We start from the raw sequence: 15,970 nt of genomic DNA, 5'->3' as shown, positions 1-15,970 counted from the left end.
AGTACTTGTAGCAAGCAGAAAGTGTTTGTAAGCATCAAACGTGATTCATGTCGCATTTGCTAAGAGGTCCAAAGAGCTCCTTGTGCGTGCAAGGGCAAGTCACGTCTTTTCTGGTAATCCATCGAAGCCAACTGCAAGACTAGAATTGCCCAGCTTATCCAGCTAACGATGAGAACTTACAATTCTAACGTTTACAGGAGCCCAACTGACTTGAAAAGAAGTAATGCAGAAGAAGGGACTTCATGTTGACAGCTACAACATACAATACGATATCATCAAGAGAGTGAGTGTGTGTGCAAAACATTACGCACAGGAGGGGGTAAAAGAAAGGGCCATGAGAAGCAGCAGCAAGTAGAAATCCATGGCACCTCCTCCTCCCAACTTGCTGCATGTATCTATATCTACATCTATATATCTATATGGACTTGACATAAACAGCAGGGAGTGAGCCTTTTGTTACCTGTAACGGAACAGCAGTAGTGGGAGTGCGCCTAGCTCCTTTTCCAAGCTCTACCCCTTTTCAAAGGTGGAGCCCGCCACTTGAGTCTCGTCCTTCATGTAAATTCTCTCTCTCTCTCTCTCTCTCTCTCTCTCTCTCTCTGTGTGTGTGTGTGTGTCGCAGATCTGTCCAATACCTATCATGACCCCAACTGAGGGCAAGGGATAATAAGCCTAATGATAAGTCCACTCCCTCTCTCGATCCATCCCTACAACAAGTCAGCGACACCACCAAAGCAAATGTACATGCGCCTAAGACCGCCATTTTGTGAACGAGTACGGCCAACCGCCGAAGGCGGCCTCTCTTTCTCTTTTTCGCTCCCCCTCTTTATCGCGTGCACATGAGCTTCTTTCACTTTTTTGCATTTAGCTTTCATCTCCCATCTTGTGCCACGTGTAAAGGGCACTCCCCTCCGCCATATTATGTTAAATTCACACTTTCATTCCATCCCAAGAGAGTAGCAATTGGCTCTACAACAAGTCCTAGACACCACCAAAGCAAATGTACGTGTCCCTAAGACGACCATTTTGTGAATTCTTGAATGTGTCGACCATCCACCTTGAAATTCGTGTTAAAACATGCCATAGAGGAGAAAGGAAAAGACATTCTTTTGTACCTTTTTTAAGTTAGTGTATGGGTTGGATGCGTCCCTTAGTAAAGAGCCACATTGACCTCTTTTCGATTGGGTTTCAAAATGCTGAGGCTTCACATTGCTATTCAAAATAAGCAATCATAGGTGAGTCATCGTGGAAATATTCACTGCCAATTGGTTATAAGGAGTTAATTCACAAATTACCCTTACATTAAAGCAGTGTTTAGGCTAACAGCTCAAAAGGTAAGGCAAGGGTGTTATATATCGGACCCACCAAAAACATGGGCAATATGCTATCATAAAAAACAAGGTCTTTCACTCAACTTTTCAATGAACAACATGAAAGAGCAAATCAACTAGCCACAAGATCCAAACCAACTAGTTGTTTCTACATCAACAACTTCAAGCAGTCAGAATAGGAGGGAGGACCTTTTGGCAAAGTGTGCAATCTTAGAGAGGCCTATGGCTATGGTTCCTTACGCACTCTAGCAACCCTAAGGTTCCTCCCCACTCCAATACAAACAACTCTACTCTCCTTGTCATCCAACACTCTTGAGTCCAATCACACTAACAATCTCCTCATAATAAGCTTTCCAAACAATTATCTTGTTCACACCCAAAAAACAAAAAGGCTCAACAAGTACCAATCAATGTTAAGGTAAGCAAAGTAGGAAAACGAGGGGAGAGGCTTGCCCATCACATAAGACATTGGAGATTATAAAAAACAATCAACAACAATGTAAGGGCCTTCATGCTAGAGAGAGAGAGAGAGAGAGAGAGAGAGAGAGAGAGGTCCTTTCCTCCTCCCCGTCCCCCCTTTTTTTTCAATAAAAAAAATTAAATTAAAAGTTTAAATGGCCTTCCTTTTATATTATAGAGAAAGAGAAAAAATAAAACATAAACTAAAAAATTTATACTAAAAATAAACTAGTTCTCTCTCTCTCTCTCTCTCTCTCTCTCTCTCACACACACACACACACATAACAAATTCATTTTGGTCTTTTTTTTAAAGCTAAAAGAAAATAAACATCAAATTTAAAGGAAAATTAATCATGTTTCTTTAGAGAGGAACAAGAGAAAGCACTAAACTCTTTTCATTTAGTAATATTTTGAGTTTAAGGAATGGCTCACATCATAACTCCTCATGGACATAAATCTTATATCAAATTGATCATTATTTGAGTTGAGAAATCAACTCACAACCTCATAATCATTTTGAACTCAAGTAAAAAAATTGCATCCCCATAAAGGATCCATCCCCCACATATAGTCCCTTCCAAAGGACTTCAAACAAGGTGAAGACTTTCGAGTGGCTTTCAAAAGGCAATAAGGTGAGCACTGAGTCACAAGAGTTAAAATTCTATTTAAAAAAAGTGTAAACTCATGATGGTGTGTGTGTGTGTGTGTTATGGAGAGAGAGAGAGAGAGAGAGAGAGAGAGAGATAGTGCTTTAAAAAACCTGTTACTTAGCATTTACTGAAAGGGTAGGTTTACAAAATATACAGTATTAATTGCTATTTATGATTCAAAGTGCGCAAACTCTAGACTTGAAAATTAAAATACAAGAAAATATCAATGGGTATTTTGTCTTTTTGATTGAAAAAATTACTTACAAAGCTTAAAAATTCACATGTTAAACAAGGTAAGTAATTTTTAAGAAGGCTTCTTTTTGGGTTTCTAAAAGAAGCCTTAGAGAAGTGTTGGGTTAGGCATACTCTCAATGTTTTCAGTGATGATTAAGATTTATCTTAAATGTTATTTTGGTTTTACAATAGTAAATGGATATTTTTATTTTACCTTTTGTTTTACTTCCTCACATGGCTTGACTTCTCTTGCATTTCATTCTTTTAGAATGATAAAGTGAAGCTTCACCTTGCATAATTCTAGTAAGTTATATATATATATATATATATATATATATATATATATATATATATATATATATATATATATATATATATATATATATATATATTAATGAACAAAACATGGTAAAGAGAAGAAAAACTGGTGCAATGATGTCAAAACTTAGTTCAAAAATCTTACAAATTTCAAAAAAATTGACAATATTTTTTGTTTGCTTCTTTGCGAGGAGGATACTCGATCGCTTAATAAAAGAGACGTTCATGAACACTGCTTCACCTTTATAATTCTAGTTAAACTCAACCTAATGATTTTATCACTTTATTATTGTTTTAGAAAGCCATCGTGACCCTTTCACTTGTTACTTTTGAGTCCTTGTATTTAAGGACTTCACAAAGATTCGTTTCATTACATTGTTAAATTGTTTTATTTTCTCTATACTTATTAAATGTATCTTTTTTTTATGGAGGCATTAATATATTCTATTGTTTTAGTTTTTTAATATAAAATTTTATTTTTTATTGATTTTATTTTAGTTTTTTCAATTTATTTTGTTTTTAAATGATAATGTGTATAAACCATTTGTGATTATGGTCGGGTTCACAAGAGTTGATAAAAGACATTCAAAAGGGAGCATGCCTCCACCATGGAGGTTGTCCATTGGCACAAAAGAAAATTGCACTTCTCTGGACCCACAAAAAATTTAGCAAGCCTCCCTTTCCCTCCCTCAGAAGAGCAGTTCTACCACTTTTCAACACGAATCGTTGATCAACGCGATTGAACTGAATCCAGCGCCTATGTGGTCAACAACACTACCACTACACTACAAGTCATTCGATGTCAAACTCTTGCAGAATAAATTCTATAGAGCTGTCTCCATTCCTTGTGAATGAAGGGAGAGGTAGAAGAAAGAGTGCGAGGTTTTTTCCGTCAACTCTTGTGAATCTAGCTTGTGTATGTATAATAAAGACTATAATGTAGATTTTTATCTTATTCTCTTTTCATTTTATTTTATTTTCAAATGATAATGTGCAATGTGCAATATTATAGGTACTCGTTTAAACTTACTTTTCGTAAATCTCATTCCCTCCTTAATAAGCTAAGCAGGCCTATGTGCCTCTTCACCTTGTTATATTTGATAGTATTGTTTCTTATGTTTTTCTCTACGTCACTCTATACTCATTTTCTTGAATGATGGTGACCACTTGGATGGTGAGAGATTTGCACATTATTGCAATTTTGCAACCTCTCCTCTATGGCCTTCTCCTTGCCAAAAAGGCATATCATAATCAAATTGATTCTAATGTTCACTTTTGGTCATGATAGGATATTTTGAGTGAATATCATTTGAGTTTCCATGTAATGACTCCTAGTACCTACCGTTCCACCACTGGGGAAAATTCGGGAAAATTCTATTAGACTTACATAAGGCCTAAAGACTTAGAAAAGTATGAAACACTTGGCATCATTTGTTTTTCACCATTGCGTAAAGGTTGTTGGCTGGGGTGCTTGGCAAATTAGTGATGGCAAACCTTTTTATATTTCTTTTTCTTGTGTAGGAGGGACATAGTATTGCATTAACTAAGACCATGGTCGCACGATCCATCGTAATACTAGTTTGGTACCAAAACAAAACACCTAAGTGTCCTTTTTTCAATGTTTTGATGCCATGTTAATCTAAAAAATAATTTCCAAAATTACTTATTTAGGGTCTTTTGTACAATAACCATAGAGTTTTTAAGAAAACCTACTCTATACTTTTAAGCTTCTTTTGATAGAGAATTGGGCCCATAAAGAGTGCTCGTACAAAACTGCATGTAAGCAATACAAAGGATATCTCAAAGAACTTTAAGCTCGAAATGACAAAATCATGGATTATAGTGGGCAGAAACGGGCATGTGGATGGGCAAAAGAGCTTAGAACATTCATTTTTCTCTTCAAAAATCCTAAAAGAGGTTAAATCTCCACGTTCATACTCTCATACTTTGAATTCTTTCACCTCCTCTTAGAAATTCAAAGTAAATAGGTGAGCCTCTAGCCTCTCCTATAGCTTGTTCCATCCTATGTCTTTGCTTATGTAGGTTGCAGAGAGTCATAGCCCTCTCTCTCTCTCTCTCTCTCTCTCTCTCTCTCTCTCTCTCTCTCTCTCTCTCTCTGCGTTGTCAAAAGCAAGATGCCATAGCTTGGAGCTTCCTTTTACACCTTGGGTGGCCTTTGGGGTATAATCGTTAGTGACCACCTTATGGCCACCCCTTCCAAGCGGGTTATTCTTGCATACAAGAAGGCTTCAAATCATCCATAAGCTCAAATATTTGCCAAAGCTAGCTATTTGAGATTTATCTCAAGAGGGAAAAGATCGGCAAGCATATTTTTAGAAACTAATTTTTTATTTTTTCAAGTTTTTGCAGAAGAATATGCATACACATAGGGTAAGATGTTGGTGGATCAACCTCTTCCATCCAGTCACAACTTCGATTTTGAAATCGCTCCGCCTTTGGGGATTGGGGATGGTTGTAGCCATGGCGAACGTACGGGCTAAGGATGGATGATCTTCATGGCGCAACCATGGGGTTTGTTGGTTTCAGGAGTTTGACATGCTTCTTCAACGCACGGATCAAATGGAGAAGAACATAGTGGCCATCAAGTCAAACTTAATGATGCTCATAGAGCTAGCTAACAGATTCATGATCTCTTCTGGCGAGGCACAAGAACCAAAAGAGTTCATCATGGATGAAGGACTTAAAGTCATGGTGTGCAAAGGCGAAGATGGAGAGAGGAACAAAGCTTTTGTGAATACATTTTTGTGCAAGTGGACAGATGTTCATCCTCTACGTGCAACTCTAGATATATTTTTTTCCCTCAAAAAAAGTTTAACACTTGAAGGCAAGGCCTACTATATTTCTTGAGATAGAGAAGTGATCCTCAAGCTAAATAATATCAATGAATTTCACGAAGTGCAAGGATTCCTACGAGGACTACGCCCAAAAGTTAAAGCAAAGATAACTCACATGCATCCTAAAAGTTTGGAAGATGCTATTTTCAAAGCATTGGTCTATGTTGCGAATGAGAACGTGCTACTAGCTACCCTACAATAGATAATCGATCTTCTTCTTACAAAAATAACCATAAATGCAAGGCGTCTTCAAATGATCAAGAGGTTGCAAAGAAGGTTAAGGTTCCTCGAAGTTCTTTGTCTATGGCAAATTTTGTCAAAGCAAAGAAGGATAATTTGTGCTTCAAGTGTCTAATCCAACAAGCATACCAAGTGGGATTGTCCTTTGAATAAAATCGTAGAGCAAGTTAAGGCCAAAGTCAATGACAAAGAGGCAATAAAATGTAAGTATAGGGCCTTGCACATTGTCCAATTAGTACAGCTAAATCTATCTTCTCAATGTCCTCTAATGGAAGTCTCTCACTCCATAGAGGTACATGCGTGTTTTGCTTACAATTTCAACGTGGCAACAACTAGTGGGTCCTCATGATTTATTCCACCTTTATGGATATATTAATGGGTACAAGGTGTGCATACTTATCGAGGGATGAGGCAACTCATAAATTTCTTAATTATGCTTTGGTGAAACGATTGAAGCTTCCACAAACAAAGAGTACATGCAATTACACCGAATTATTAAGCAAGGGCAAGGCTCAGAAGTTTGGGATACTATGGTTAAGGATCTACTGTTTGAAGTCTAGGGCCATCCAATGACAATTAATTTTCAGATTACGAACATGTCAAGAGCTGATGTCATGTGTGGGTATGAGTGGTTGTATAGCCTAGGGCTTACTCTAAAGCGTAGGTATCAACTTTCCAGTTTGAGGGCTATTGGTAATCATGTTTTACTTTTTGGAGAGCAAAGTGTCCCCTCTTCTCGTATCATATGTATAGCCAAGTTGTAGTTATTGCATAAGGAAAAGGAAAGAGAGAATATATATTTGTGTTACTACTTGTCTAACTTCTCTATACATGAAGATAGAAAGTCTGATTTTGCTTCTCAAAGTAATGAATTTATGAAGTTTTGCACAAAAATAAAGATGTCTTTTTGAATGATTTACCTTTGATTTTACCTCCAAAAAAGCTAAGGAATCACAACACCAATTAGCTAAGTATATCAGTAAAGGATTCATTAGACTAGTTCTTCTCCATGGACGTCTCAATGCTCTTGGTGAAGAAGAAGGATGGTTCTATGCGCATGTGTATAGATTACTAAGGTCTGAAGAAGATTACCATAAAAAATAAGTATCCTATGACTAGAGTTGATGAGCTTTTTGATCAACTCTATGGGGCTTTATACATCACAAAGATTGATCTGAGATTTGGATATCATCAATTACAAATTGACTCAAATGATAAACCTAAGAAATCTTTCCAAACATAGTTTGAATATTTTGAGTTTCTTGTTATTCCCTTTGGATTGACAAATGCTCCAACTCTGCTTATGACACTCATGGACACGGTCCTATGGCCTTACTTGGATAAATTTTTAGTTGTCTTCTTAGGCAACATACTTTTTTATAGCAGTTCTTAGGAAGAACACTTGGAACATCTATAAAAGGTTTTTGATCTACTTAGATAGTCTACCTTATATGCCAAGAAGGGAAAACGTGCTTTTATGAAAAGAGTTGTGCAATATCTTGGCCATATTATTTCAACTAAGGGTCTCAAGAACGATCCTAGTAAAGTGGAGTCTATGTTGAAATGGCCTTCTCCCATAAAATTTAAAAACTTTAAATTTTCTTGGATATGGATGGCTATTATTACAAGTTTTTTGGGGTTCATGCCAACTGACTGGACACCCGTTATCAACCCATCATTACTAACTCACTTATTCTTTACTTGAATATAGAATAAGGAGCAAGAGAGGATAACTTGCTCTCTATGCTTCACCCACTCCATGCTCTCCATGCTCACACATCACTGCACTCATGCATCTGTGCATACGCACTCTTCAAGTGGTATTGGAGCCGAACGTTGTGGTGCTACTCCTCTCCCAGTGTTTCCCTCTTCTCGGCGAGCTTCACATCGGCTACATTGGCAAATGGATCAAAGCTTGGAGCTTTCATGGCTATGAAGGCATTGTGAGCTTGACACATAGAGATCGTGTATCAAGGTAGCAAGGGGTTGAACTCCACAAACTACAAGGGGAGAGAGATTGAGATTTATGTGAGCTCAAAGAGAGAGAGAGAGAGAGAAGCAAGTCGCTTAGTTCACGAAAGATTTACAACAGGTCATTGTTTTGCTCATAACTTGAGCTAGAAAACTTTTTTTCATCAAAACGAAGCTCTCTTTGAGGTCTATGACTTTGTAAAATAATTGATCAGTTGAGTTTGAGTGAAGGTATGTTTGAATTAAAAAACACAGAGGTTGTTTTCTAAGGACTGATTGTGTAGTTAAGAGAGAGAAAAAGATAGCTTCATCTCAACTTCAACATTGAAGGCCTCGAGGATACACACAATGGAGTAGAGAGGGTGGGGGAGGGGAGAGAGAGAGAGAGAGAGAGAGAGAGAGAGAGAGAGAGAGAGAGAGAGAGAGAGAGAGAGAGAGAGAGAGAGAGACTATTGGACAAACACTTTCGACATCGACAAATTTAACATAGTGAGAGTGTAGCTCTTTGGTTGCAACTATACATAGAGAGAGAGAGCAAGCATAGCTCTGCGACCTCATTATAGGTCAAAGACAGAGACAGGGACATAAACATACAAGCATACTGGTTGTGCTTTAGTGGAGCATGGTTATCTCTTGGCTTGAGAGAGGTTTGATTATGCCATATGCATTTTGGACATGATGTATACACTTGTGGTTTACTTTAGATATTGCGATCTCCATATCTCTATTTGCAATTGTCTTACACTCATAGGGTCTATAGCAAATTGACACACGTTTTTTGCATCATTCCAGTTCCAATGGGAGTTTCATGTGTGTGGTTTTTTGCATGTGATAACACAGGTTTAGTGTTGTGAGCTCTTTTGAGAGCGTTATCCCTACAAAGATCTATTTTGCTTACGTATTTGTTGGCGCTTGTTTTTGTGCATATCCTACACTTTGTAGCGATTTTATGACTCATATACGTTGTGTTGCGGATACTACCTCTGTACGTTGTTGTGGAGCCTATTTTGGATTGATTTAGCAGTTATCCAACTATTTTTGAGACTTGGCCCAGAAGAGCCCTTTTTGAGACTGTGGCTAGTCATTGTGTTTGCTTACTTTGGAGGGACCTAAGTGAGGTTTTATTGAGCTAGGATGTTCTCAAATGTATGAGACACCTTTAATGATACATGTTGCTAGAGATTCCCCTACTCGTAACCACACCGCCATAGGACTTGTATAGAGGTGTGTAGGTGCTTCTAATGCCTAGTTGGTAGTCCTTTTGAATTGTTTTTTCAGCAGTTTATGCGCTTTGATGCCCTGATAGCACTCTTTTATGGTTTATGTGTTGATTTTCTTGTTTCAAGGTTGAGAGTTTGACCTCTGTACAAAGGAGACTGCCAAAAATTTTGCAAACATTTTGCCATAAATCCTTATCTCTCTCTCTCTCTCTCTCTCTCTCTCTCTCTCTCTCTCTCTCTCTCTCTCTCTCTCTCTCTCTTGCATTTGCTCGTGTCAATTATGGTGGTTGGATCTTCTGAAAAGAAGAGTACTATATCAAAAAGTTTGATGGCACAAACTTCACAATATGGAAGCAGTGTATGCTTGATGGCTTGGTCAATAAGGGCATTGCAGTGCCATTGAAAGAGAGCGGAGAGGGTGTTTACAATGGTAATTAGTGGAAGGAGATTGATGCTCATGCTATGGTGACCATTTGCCTGCGATTTGGCAAAGAGTTCGTTTTTTTTTAATGATTATGGACAAGACTTTTGCAAAGGATTTATGGGAACCACTATGCTCAACTTGGGATGGCAAGATGCCTCATTAAAAAAAAATATTATGAAAAAGCTCATGTGTTTGAATATTGAAGAGCACAATAGTGTCAATTTACACTTAAATGAGTTCAGCAGCTTGTTTACACAACTTATATCTAAGGGACTTAATTTCAATGATGAATTGAAAGCTATTTTTTTGCTATATTCTTTGCCTTTGTCACGGGACACACTTAACATTGCCATTAGTAACTCTGCACCTGGCAGTAAGCTTGCTTTCATTGATGTTACTAGTGCTTCACTCACAAAAGAGATTAGATGTCAATCTCTTGACACTAGTGGGCATGGTGATGCATATATGGCCGGTGATGGTCATCACAATCAAAGAGGTTGTCATAGTCACGGTCGATCATAAAATTGCAAGAATGCTTGTAGCAAGAGTCATGGATGTGACCAGCAAAATGTAGAACACTAGCGTTGCTACAAGAAAGGCCATTTAAAGAAAAATTGCCACATTTTGAAACATAAAAAGGATAAATCCATTGTCAATTCTAACCCTCCTAAGAGCGATGTGAAGATCGAGGAGCTCAATGTAGTTGAGTCTCCACCAGCTGAGATGTTTCTGACGTGCCACAAACTTCGAACTTCTTGATATTCATTGTTGACTTGAGTCCAGATACATTATTGGATCTTGATGAGTGTTATGCATAAAATTTGACCATTGACTCATATGCCACTTTCCATCTTACTCCCCATAGGGAATGGTTTTCTAGTTATGCTCATATGCATGGTTCGATCAAGCTAGGTGACTTGTAACAGATTGACATTCGTGGCATTGGAGATGTGAAATTATGTACGTGTAACAACACTAATTTTATGCTTTGAGGTGTCATACATGTGCTAAAGTTGACTAAGAGTTTAGTGTCAGCCAATCAACTTGATTATTTTGTACTAATATATAGTATTTATCAATGGTTTTTGGATTATTCACAAGGAAAATTTGGTTATCTTGAAGGACCAAAATTATGGCTCATTGTACTCTTAGCATGTCTCTTCAGTGAAAGAGAGTTAGATTTATGTCTTTGAGTTGCTTTCTATTGAGTTGTGGCATAGCCGGATTGGTCATATGCACTAGAAAGAAATAAAACAAACTTAGTGTTTGGGCTACTTACCTGTGAAAGAAAATTTTGGCTCATTGTACTCTTTGCATGTCTTTTCAGTGAAAGAGAATTCTATTTATGTTGTCGAGTTTCCTTCTATTGAGTTGTGGCATAGCTAGATTGGTCCTATGAGTCAGAAAGAAATGAAGCAACTTTAGTGTATTCTAATTTTATCTTGTGTGAGCATTGCATTTATGGAGAACAGACTAGGATTACCTCTTTGCCATTGAATAAATAGTTAGTAAATCCTTTAGACTTAGTACATAATGAATTACGTGGACCTATGCCAAATAAATTTCTAACGGAGGCATTATATTTCCTAACATTCATAGATGATCCCTGCTAGGAAGGTGTGGGTCTACCTCTTGAAGAGGAAAGACGAAGGTTTTGCTATGTTTCAAAAATTCCTTGCAATGGTAGAGAACTAATCAGGCAAGAAGCTAAAGGTTTGGTGCACTAACAATGGGGGAGAGTACGCCTCCACTAAGTTCAAGAGTTTTGTTAGCAGAAGAGGTACTAGATGACAGTTTACTATGTCGTACACACATGCTCAGAATGGCATTGCTAAGTATATGAATAGGACAATCCAAGAGAGAGTCACAACCATGTTGTCTATGGAAAACTTACCTCCAGATTTTTGAGGAGAGATTATCATGACAACAATTTACATCATCAATCGATAACCTAATACACCACTGAACTATAAGATTTCACAGGAGATGTGGAATGGCAAGAAGCCAAACTATGATAGATTACGTGTATTTGGTTGATTATGGAAAATGAGACTTGGGAACCGACAGAGTTGCCAGAGGGCAAACAAGCCTTGAACTGCGAGTGGGTGAATAAGAAGAAATACACAACAAAAGATCTCGAGCTTAAGTATAAGGCTAGAGTAGTTGCTAAGGAATTCAAACAAAAGAAATGCATGGACTTTAATGAAATTTTCTCTCCAATAGTCAAGATGACTACATTGCATCTTGTGCTTGGACTTGTAGCCACCAAAAACATGTAACGAGCATGGAACTTATCCAAATGTAAGTGAAGACTACTTTCCTTCATAGGGATCTAGAAGAAGACGTCTACATGAAACAACCAGAGGGTTTTGAAGTTAAGCCCATAAAGCCTACCAAGGCAAAACTAGTGTGTAGACTGCTTAAGGCATTGTATGGCCTAAAGCAAGGCTCAACTTGGCAGTGTTACCAAAAATTTAGCCAGTACATGTAGTCCCAAGGGATATGGAGCCAAGAAGATCATTGCTTGTATAATCGAGAGTTGATTATCATCTTGATACTTTACAATGATGATATGCTCACATTTTTTAGAATTCTAAAGACAAGATTGCCATCTTGAAGTCACTGAGCATGCAATTTGCTATCTATAAAGGATTATGAAGATGCAAGTCACTTTCTTGGTATGCGTATCAAGAGGAATAGAAAACGTGGAATATTGGAGTTCTCTTATGAAACATATATCCACAAGGTCTTACATAGTTTTAATATGTAGGGAGGGAAGGCTACATTGAGTACCCCAATGCTTGCATATCCAAAACTTAGCAAGAATGTTGCTCTTAAATCTGATGCTGAGAAAATGAAAATGGAAAAGGTGCCATATTCTTTAGTAATAGGCGGTCTTATGTATGCCATAATAGCCACCAGACCAAATATTGCATTTGCAGTGGGAGTGGTTAGCAAATTTATGGAAAATTCTAGCAAGAAGCATGGGAAAGTAGTGAAGCACGTTTTGAGATACCTTAAGGATACAACAAGCAAATGCTTATGTTTTGGGAGTAGTGGTGCATCCATAGTGTGTTACACAGATGCAGACTATGCAAGTTGTGTGGATAGTCAAAGATCTATGTTTGGCTATGTATTCCTATTTTCTGGAGCAATCGTGTCATGGAGATCATGTCTCTAGGATTGCACTTGTCTTTTATCGTAGAGGGCAGCGCATGTCACAATTTTTGGTGCTAGCAAGGAAGCTGTATGGTTAGCTCGTCTAGTGGGATACCTTGGCATTTATCAGATTCCATTGTTATATTGTGATAGATATCTATTGCGTTAGCGAAGAACCCCGTACACTCCAAGTCAAAACACATAGAGACTAGGTATCATGTCATACGAGACATACTAGCTAGCAAGCGCATTAAGATAGCCAAAGCATACAGATGGCAACATTATAGATGCTCTCATAAAGAGTCTAGCCTCAGAGAGGTTTGCACATTGCATTGAGATGATGGGTGTAGGGTGAAGCCATTGGAATGCTTCATGGTTGTACAAGTCATACATACATAGTCCACTTGGGCCACGTTGACCTTCAAGTGGGAGATTGTTGGGGTGTTCAAGCCAACTAGCGAGATGCTCATTACTAATTCACTTATTCTTTATTTGAATATAGAATAAGGATCAAGAGAGGATACACACTCTCTGTGCTTCACCCACTTTGTGCTCTCCATCCTCACACAGTATTGCACTCACACATCTGCACACGTGCACTCTTCAAAGTTCATTCAAAATCCTGGCAAGATAATTGTGCCTATGACTGACCAATTGAAGGGTAGTTTACTTAGCAAGTAGATCAACAAAGTAGATTTGACAAGCTAAAGATAGCTTTAGCTACTACTCCTCTATTGAACATCTTTGATCCAAAAAAAACTTTTGTTTTGGAGATTGATGCTAGCAATAATGCCACTGGTGTAGTACAAATTCAAGATGGTAGACTAGTTGCCTTTGAAAGTAAGAAATTAGATAGTGCTCAACAAAATTACTCTACATAGAAGCATGATTTATATGCCATTATACAATAACCCAAAGGAATACAAAAGTTGGGAAAAATCTCCCTGATGGAAATAGGGTTGCATGGAAACACACATCACTTGGAAAAGATGAAGAAGCTCAAGGCACACAATAGAGAGTATATTGCTTAGTGCACAAATAAAAGATAAGTTAGCCCTAGAATGATGGGTGTATATAAAATGCACGGGGAAAAAACATCCTAGTGAGGGGAAAAATGCCCCAACAGTCCTAAGTGTATTCACACACATCACTACCACATAATGGTAACAAAACCCCCCTGGGAGTGATGCGGTAAACGAGAGATAGCACATAGTGTATAGGGAAGTGCCATGCCCTAAGGACATGATCAATCCACAAAGGGAAGTAATCCCAAATATTTGCAAAAAGCTTTGAACTTCATACGAGGCAATGTCTTCGTAAAAATATTTGCAAGGTTGTCCTATGTCTACACATAAGCCAAGCTGACCTCTTTAGCTGAGAGTCTGTCTCTAACATAGTGGCAATGTACCTCACTGTGCTTTGTGTGAGTGAAAAATTGGGTTCCATTGTTAATGCGCTCTAACTGTTAGTGTAGACAATGTTGGCATTGTCCTATCCAACACCCAAATCAGCCATAAGGCGTCTGAGCCATACACACTCAACCGTAGGTGTGAAGGCTGCCTTGTACTTAGACTCACAACTGGAAGTGGCCACAGTAGGTTTCTTCTTGCTCAACCATGACATGCATGAACTTCTGAGCATGAAACAAAAACCATTTGTGGACACTTGCGTGTCAAAACAACTAGTCCAATCGGAGTCCAAAAACCACTTGTTTTGACACTCGCATAGTCAAAGTCTAAAAACCACTTGTGTTTGCTGCTAAACTAACCAGAGCTGGAGAAAGAGCATCAAAAGGGATGCCACTCATTTTAAAAGCCAATTGAATGTATTAAATCACTTTGCATCACTAAAAAATCCCGCAAAGTCCAAAGCCATCGTAATATTACCAATTGTCAATGAGTCTAAAGGGGTTGAGGGCCTCCAAGTTTGTAATCATATGCAGTTTCCAAGCCTTATATTGAGCCAAATAGCTAGAAATCCATTCTTTGAACCTTGGCTAAGGTATAAATTCCAACCTTTGTAATTAAACACCTAAGCTTTTGGACAATGAAAGTAAGCATTTGTTGCAGAAGCTCAACGTGAGTCTACCATTTCTTTGAATCTTCGTGTCTCTCTTGTACATTGTTGCATTGCTATTCCAAGCATACCAACGCATTTGCAGGTGAAAGCTCTTCCATTTAACGTAAGTTTCTCGCGATGAAAATGTGAATTTAATCGTGATGTCTACAACCTGATTTTGCTCCCTATGCACCATACATGCATCAGAACTGGTTTTTGACCTTAAGAATAGGTAGAGCACGCCTAGAGGAAGCTATAGAGTGCTTTAGAGTCCGAAATTGACTGACCTAAAATAGGTTGTTTATCTTAGGCACGATTTTTTCGAGTGTTAAAAATGACATTTAAGTACATGGGAGTGTTAAGGATACTCTGCTCATGCTAGGCATAAAGTTTCGTTGCATTCGAAGACTCATAGCTATACCAAATCATCAAAACAAGCTTGCAGTAAGGAAAATAGCTTTTGATGTATGGCGCACATTTGAGATCGATCTAGGTGAGAGCACACTAGACTTGGGTTTTCCAAGAGATTGGCCATCTCTTGTAGCCTCCATGCACTAGTCGGGTCAGCTACATCCCACGGATTGACATTATATGTATGTGGTTCTCAAATTGTGAGCATTGATATGGTGAGGCTTGGTAGTTGGCCGACATTTTTGGAGTCGTTGCCAGGGATGAGGCAACCTAGACTAGAGAAAAACCCAAAGTATTTACTTAAATTTCCATCACTTCCTCTAGTCTCGGCTAGAGTAACACCTTTTTTGACTTTATCATGGCTGAGAGGTGCTTGAGAGTAGGGATACTTTGTAAGGACCTCAGGAGCTTTAGTTTAGTAAGAAGATAGGTAGAGGGTCCTTGAGACGAGCTAGTGGTCGGTAAGGGCATCACCTAAGTAGGAAGTAGAGATTTCAGACTGAAGGTTGAACTTTTTACCTTTTGTATTCTCTTTTCATTTTCAGTAAGACTAGGGTAAGTAGAAAACCATCAGGATTGCATTTGATTTGAGGTGCACTGAGGAAACCATAAAAATAGTCAGACCTATCTTAGGCACGCC

At 38.2% G+C, this 15,970-nt stretch overlaps 1 protein-coding gene across 1 annotated transcript in view; it reads right to left on the bottom strand.

The window, feature by feature from the left end:
• The window catches only part of LOC147441792 (GDSL esterase/lipase At5g03610-like), a 30,154-nt gene extending 29,700 nt beyond the window's left edge, over positions 1-454 (bottom strand). The window contains exon 1 of the mRNA XM_086528180.1: positions 312-454. Within this exon, the coding sequence (XP_086384306.1) occupies positions 312-432 (121 nt within the window). The 5' untranslated portion in view covers positions 433-454. The remainder of the gene's footprint in view (positions 1-311) is intronic.
• Positions 455-15,970: the final 15,516 nt, after the last annotated feature.

The sequence above is a fragment of the Adiantum capillus-veneris genome, chromosome 14 (genome assembly GCF_014529385.1).
Source record: "Adiantum capillus-veneris isolate H3 chromosome 14, ASM1452938v2, whole genome shotgun sequence".
NCBI lineage: Eukaryota > Viridiplantae > Streptophyta > Polypodiopsida > Polypodiales > Pteridaceae > Adiantum > Adiantum capillus-veneris.
The sequence above is the reverse complement of the archived record's forward strand: the minus strand, read 5'-3'. Positions and strand labels throughout refer to the sequence as shown.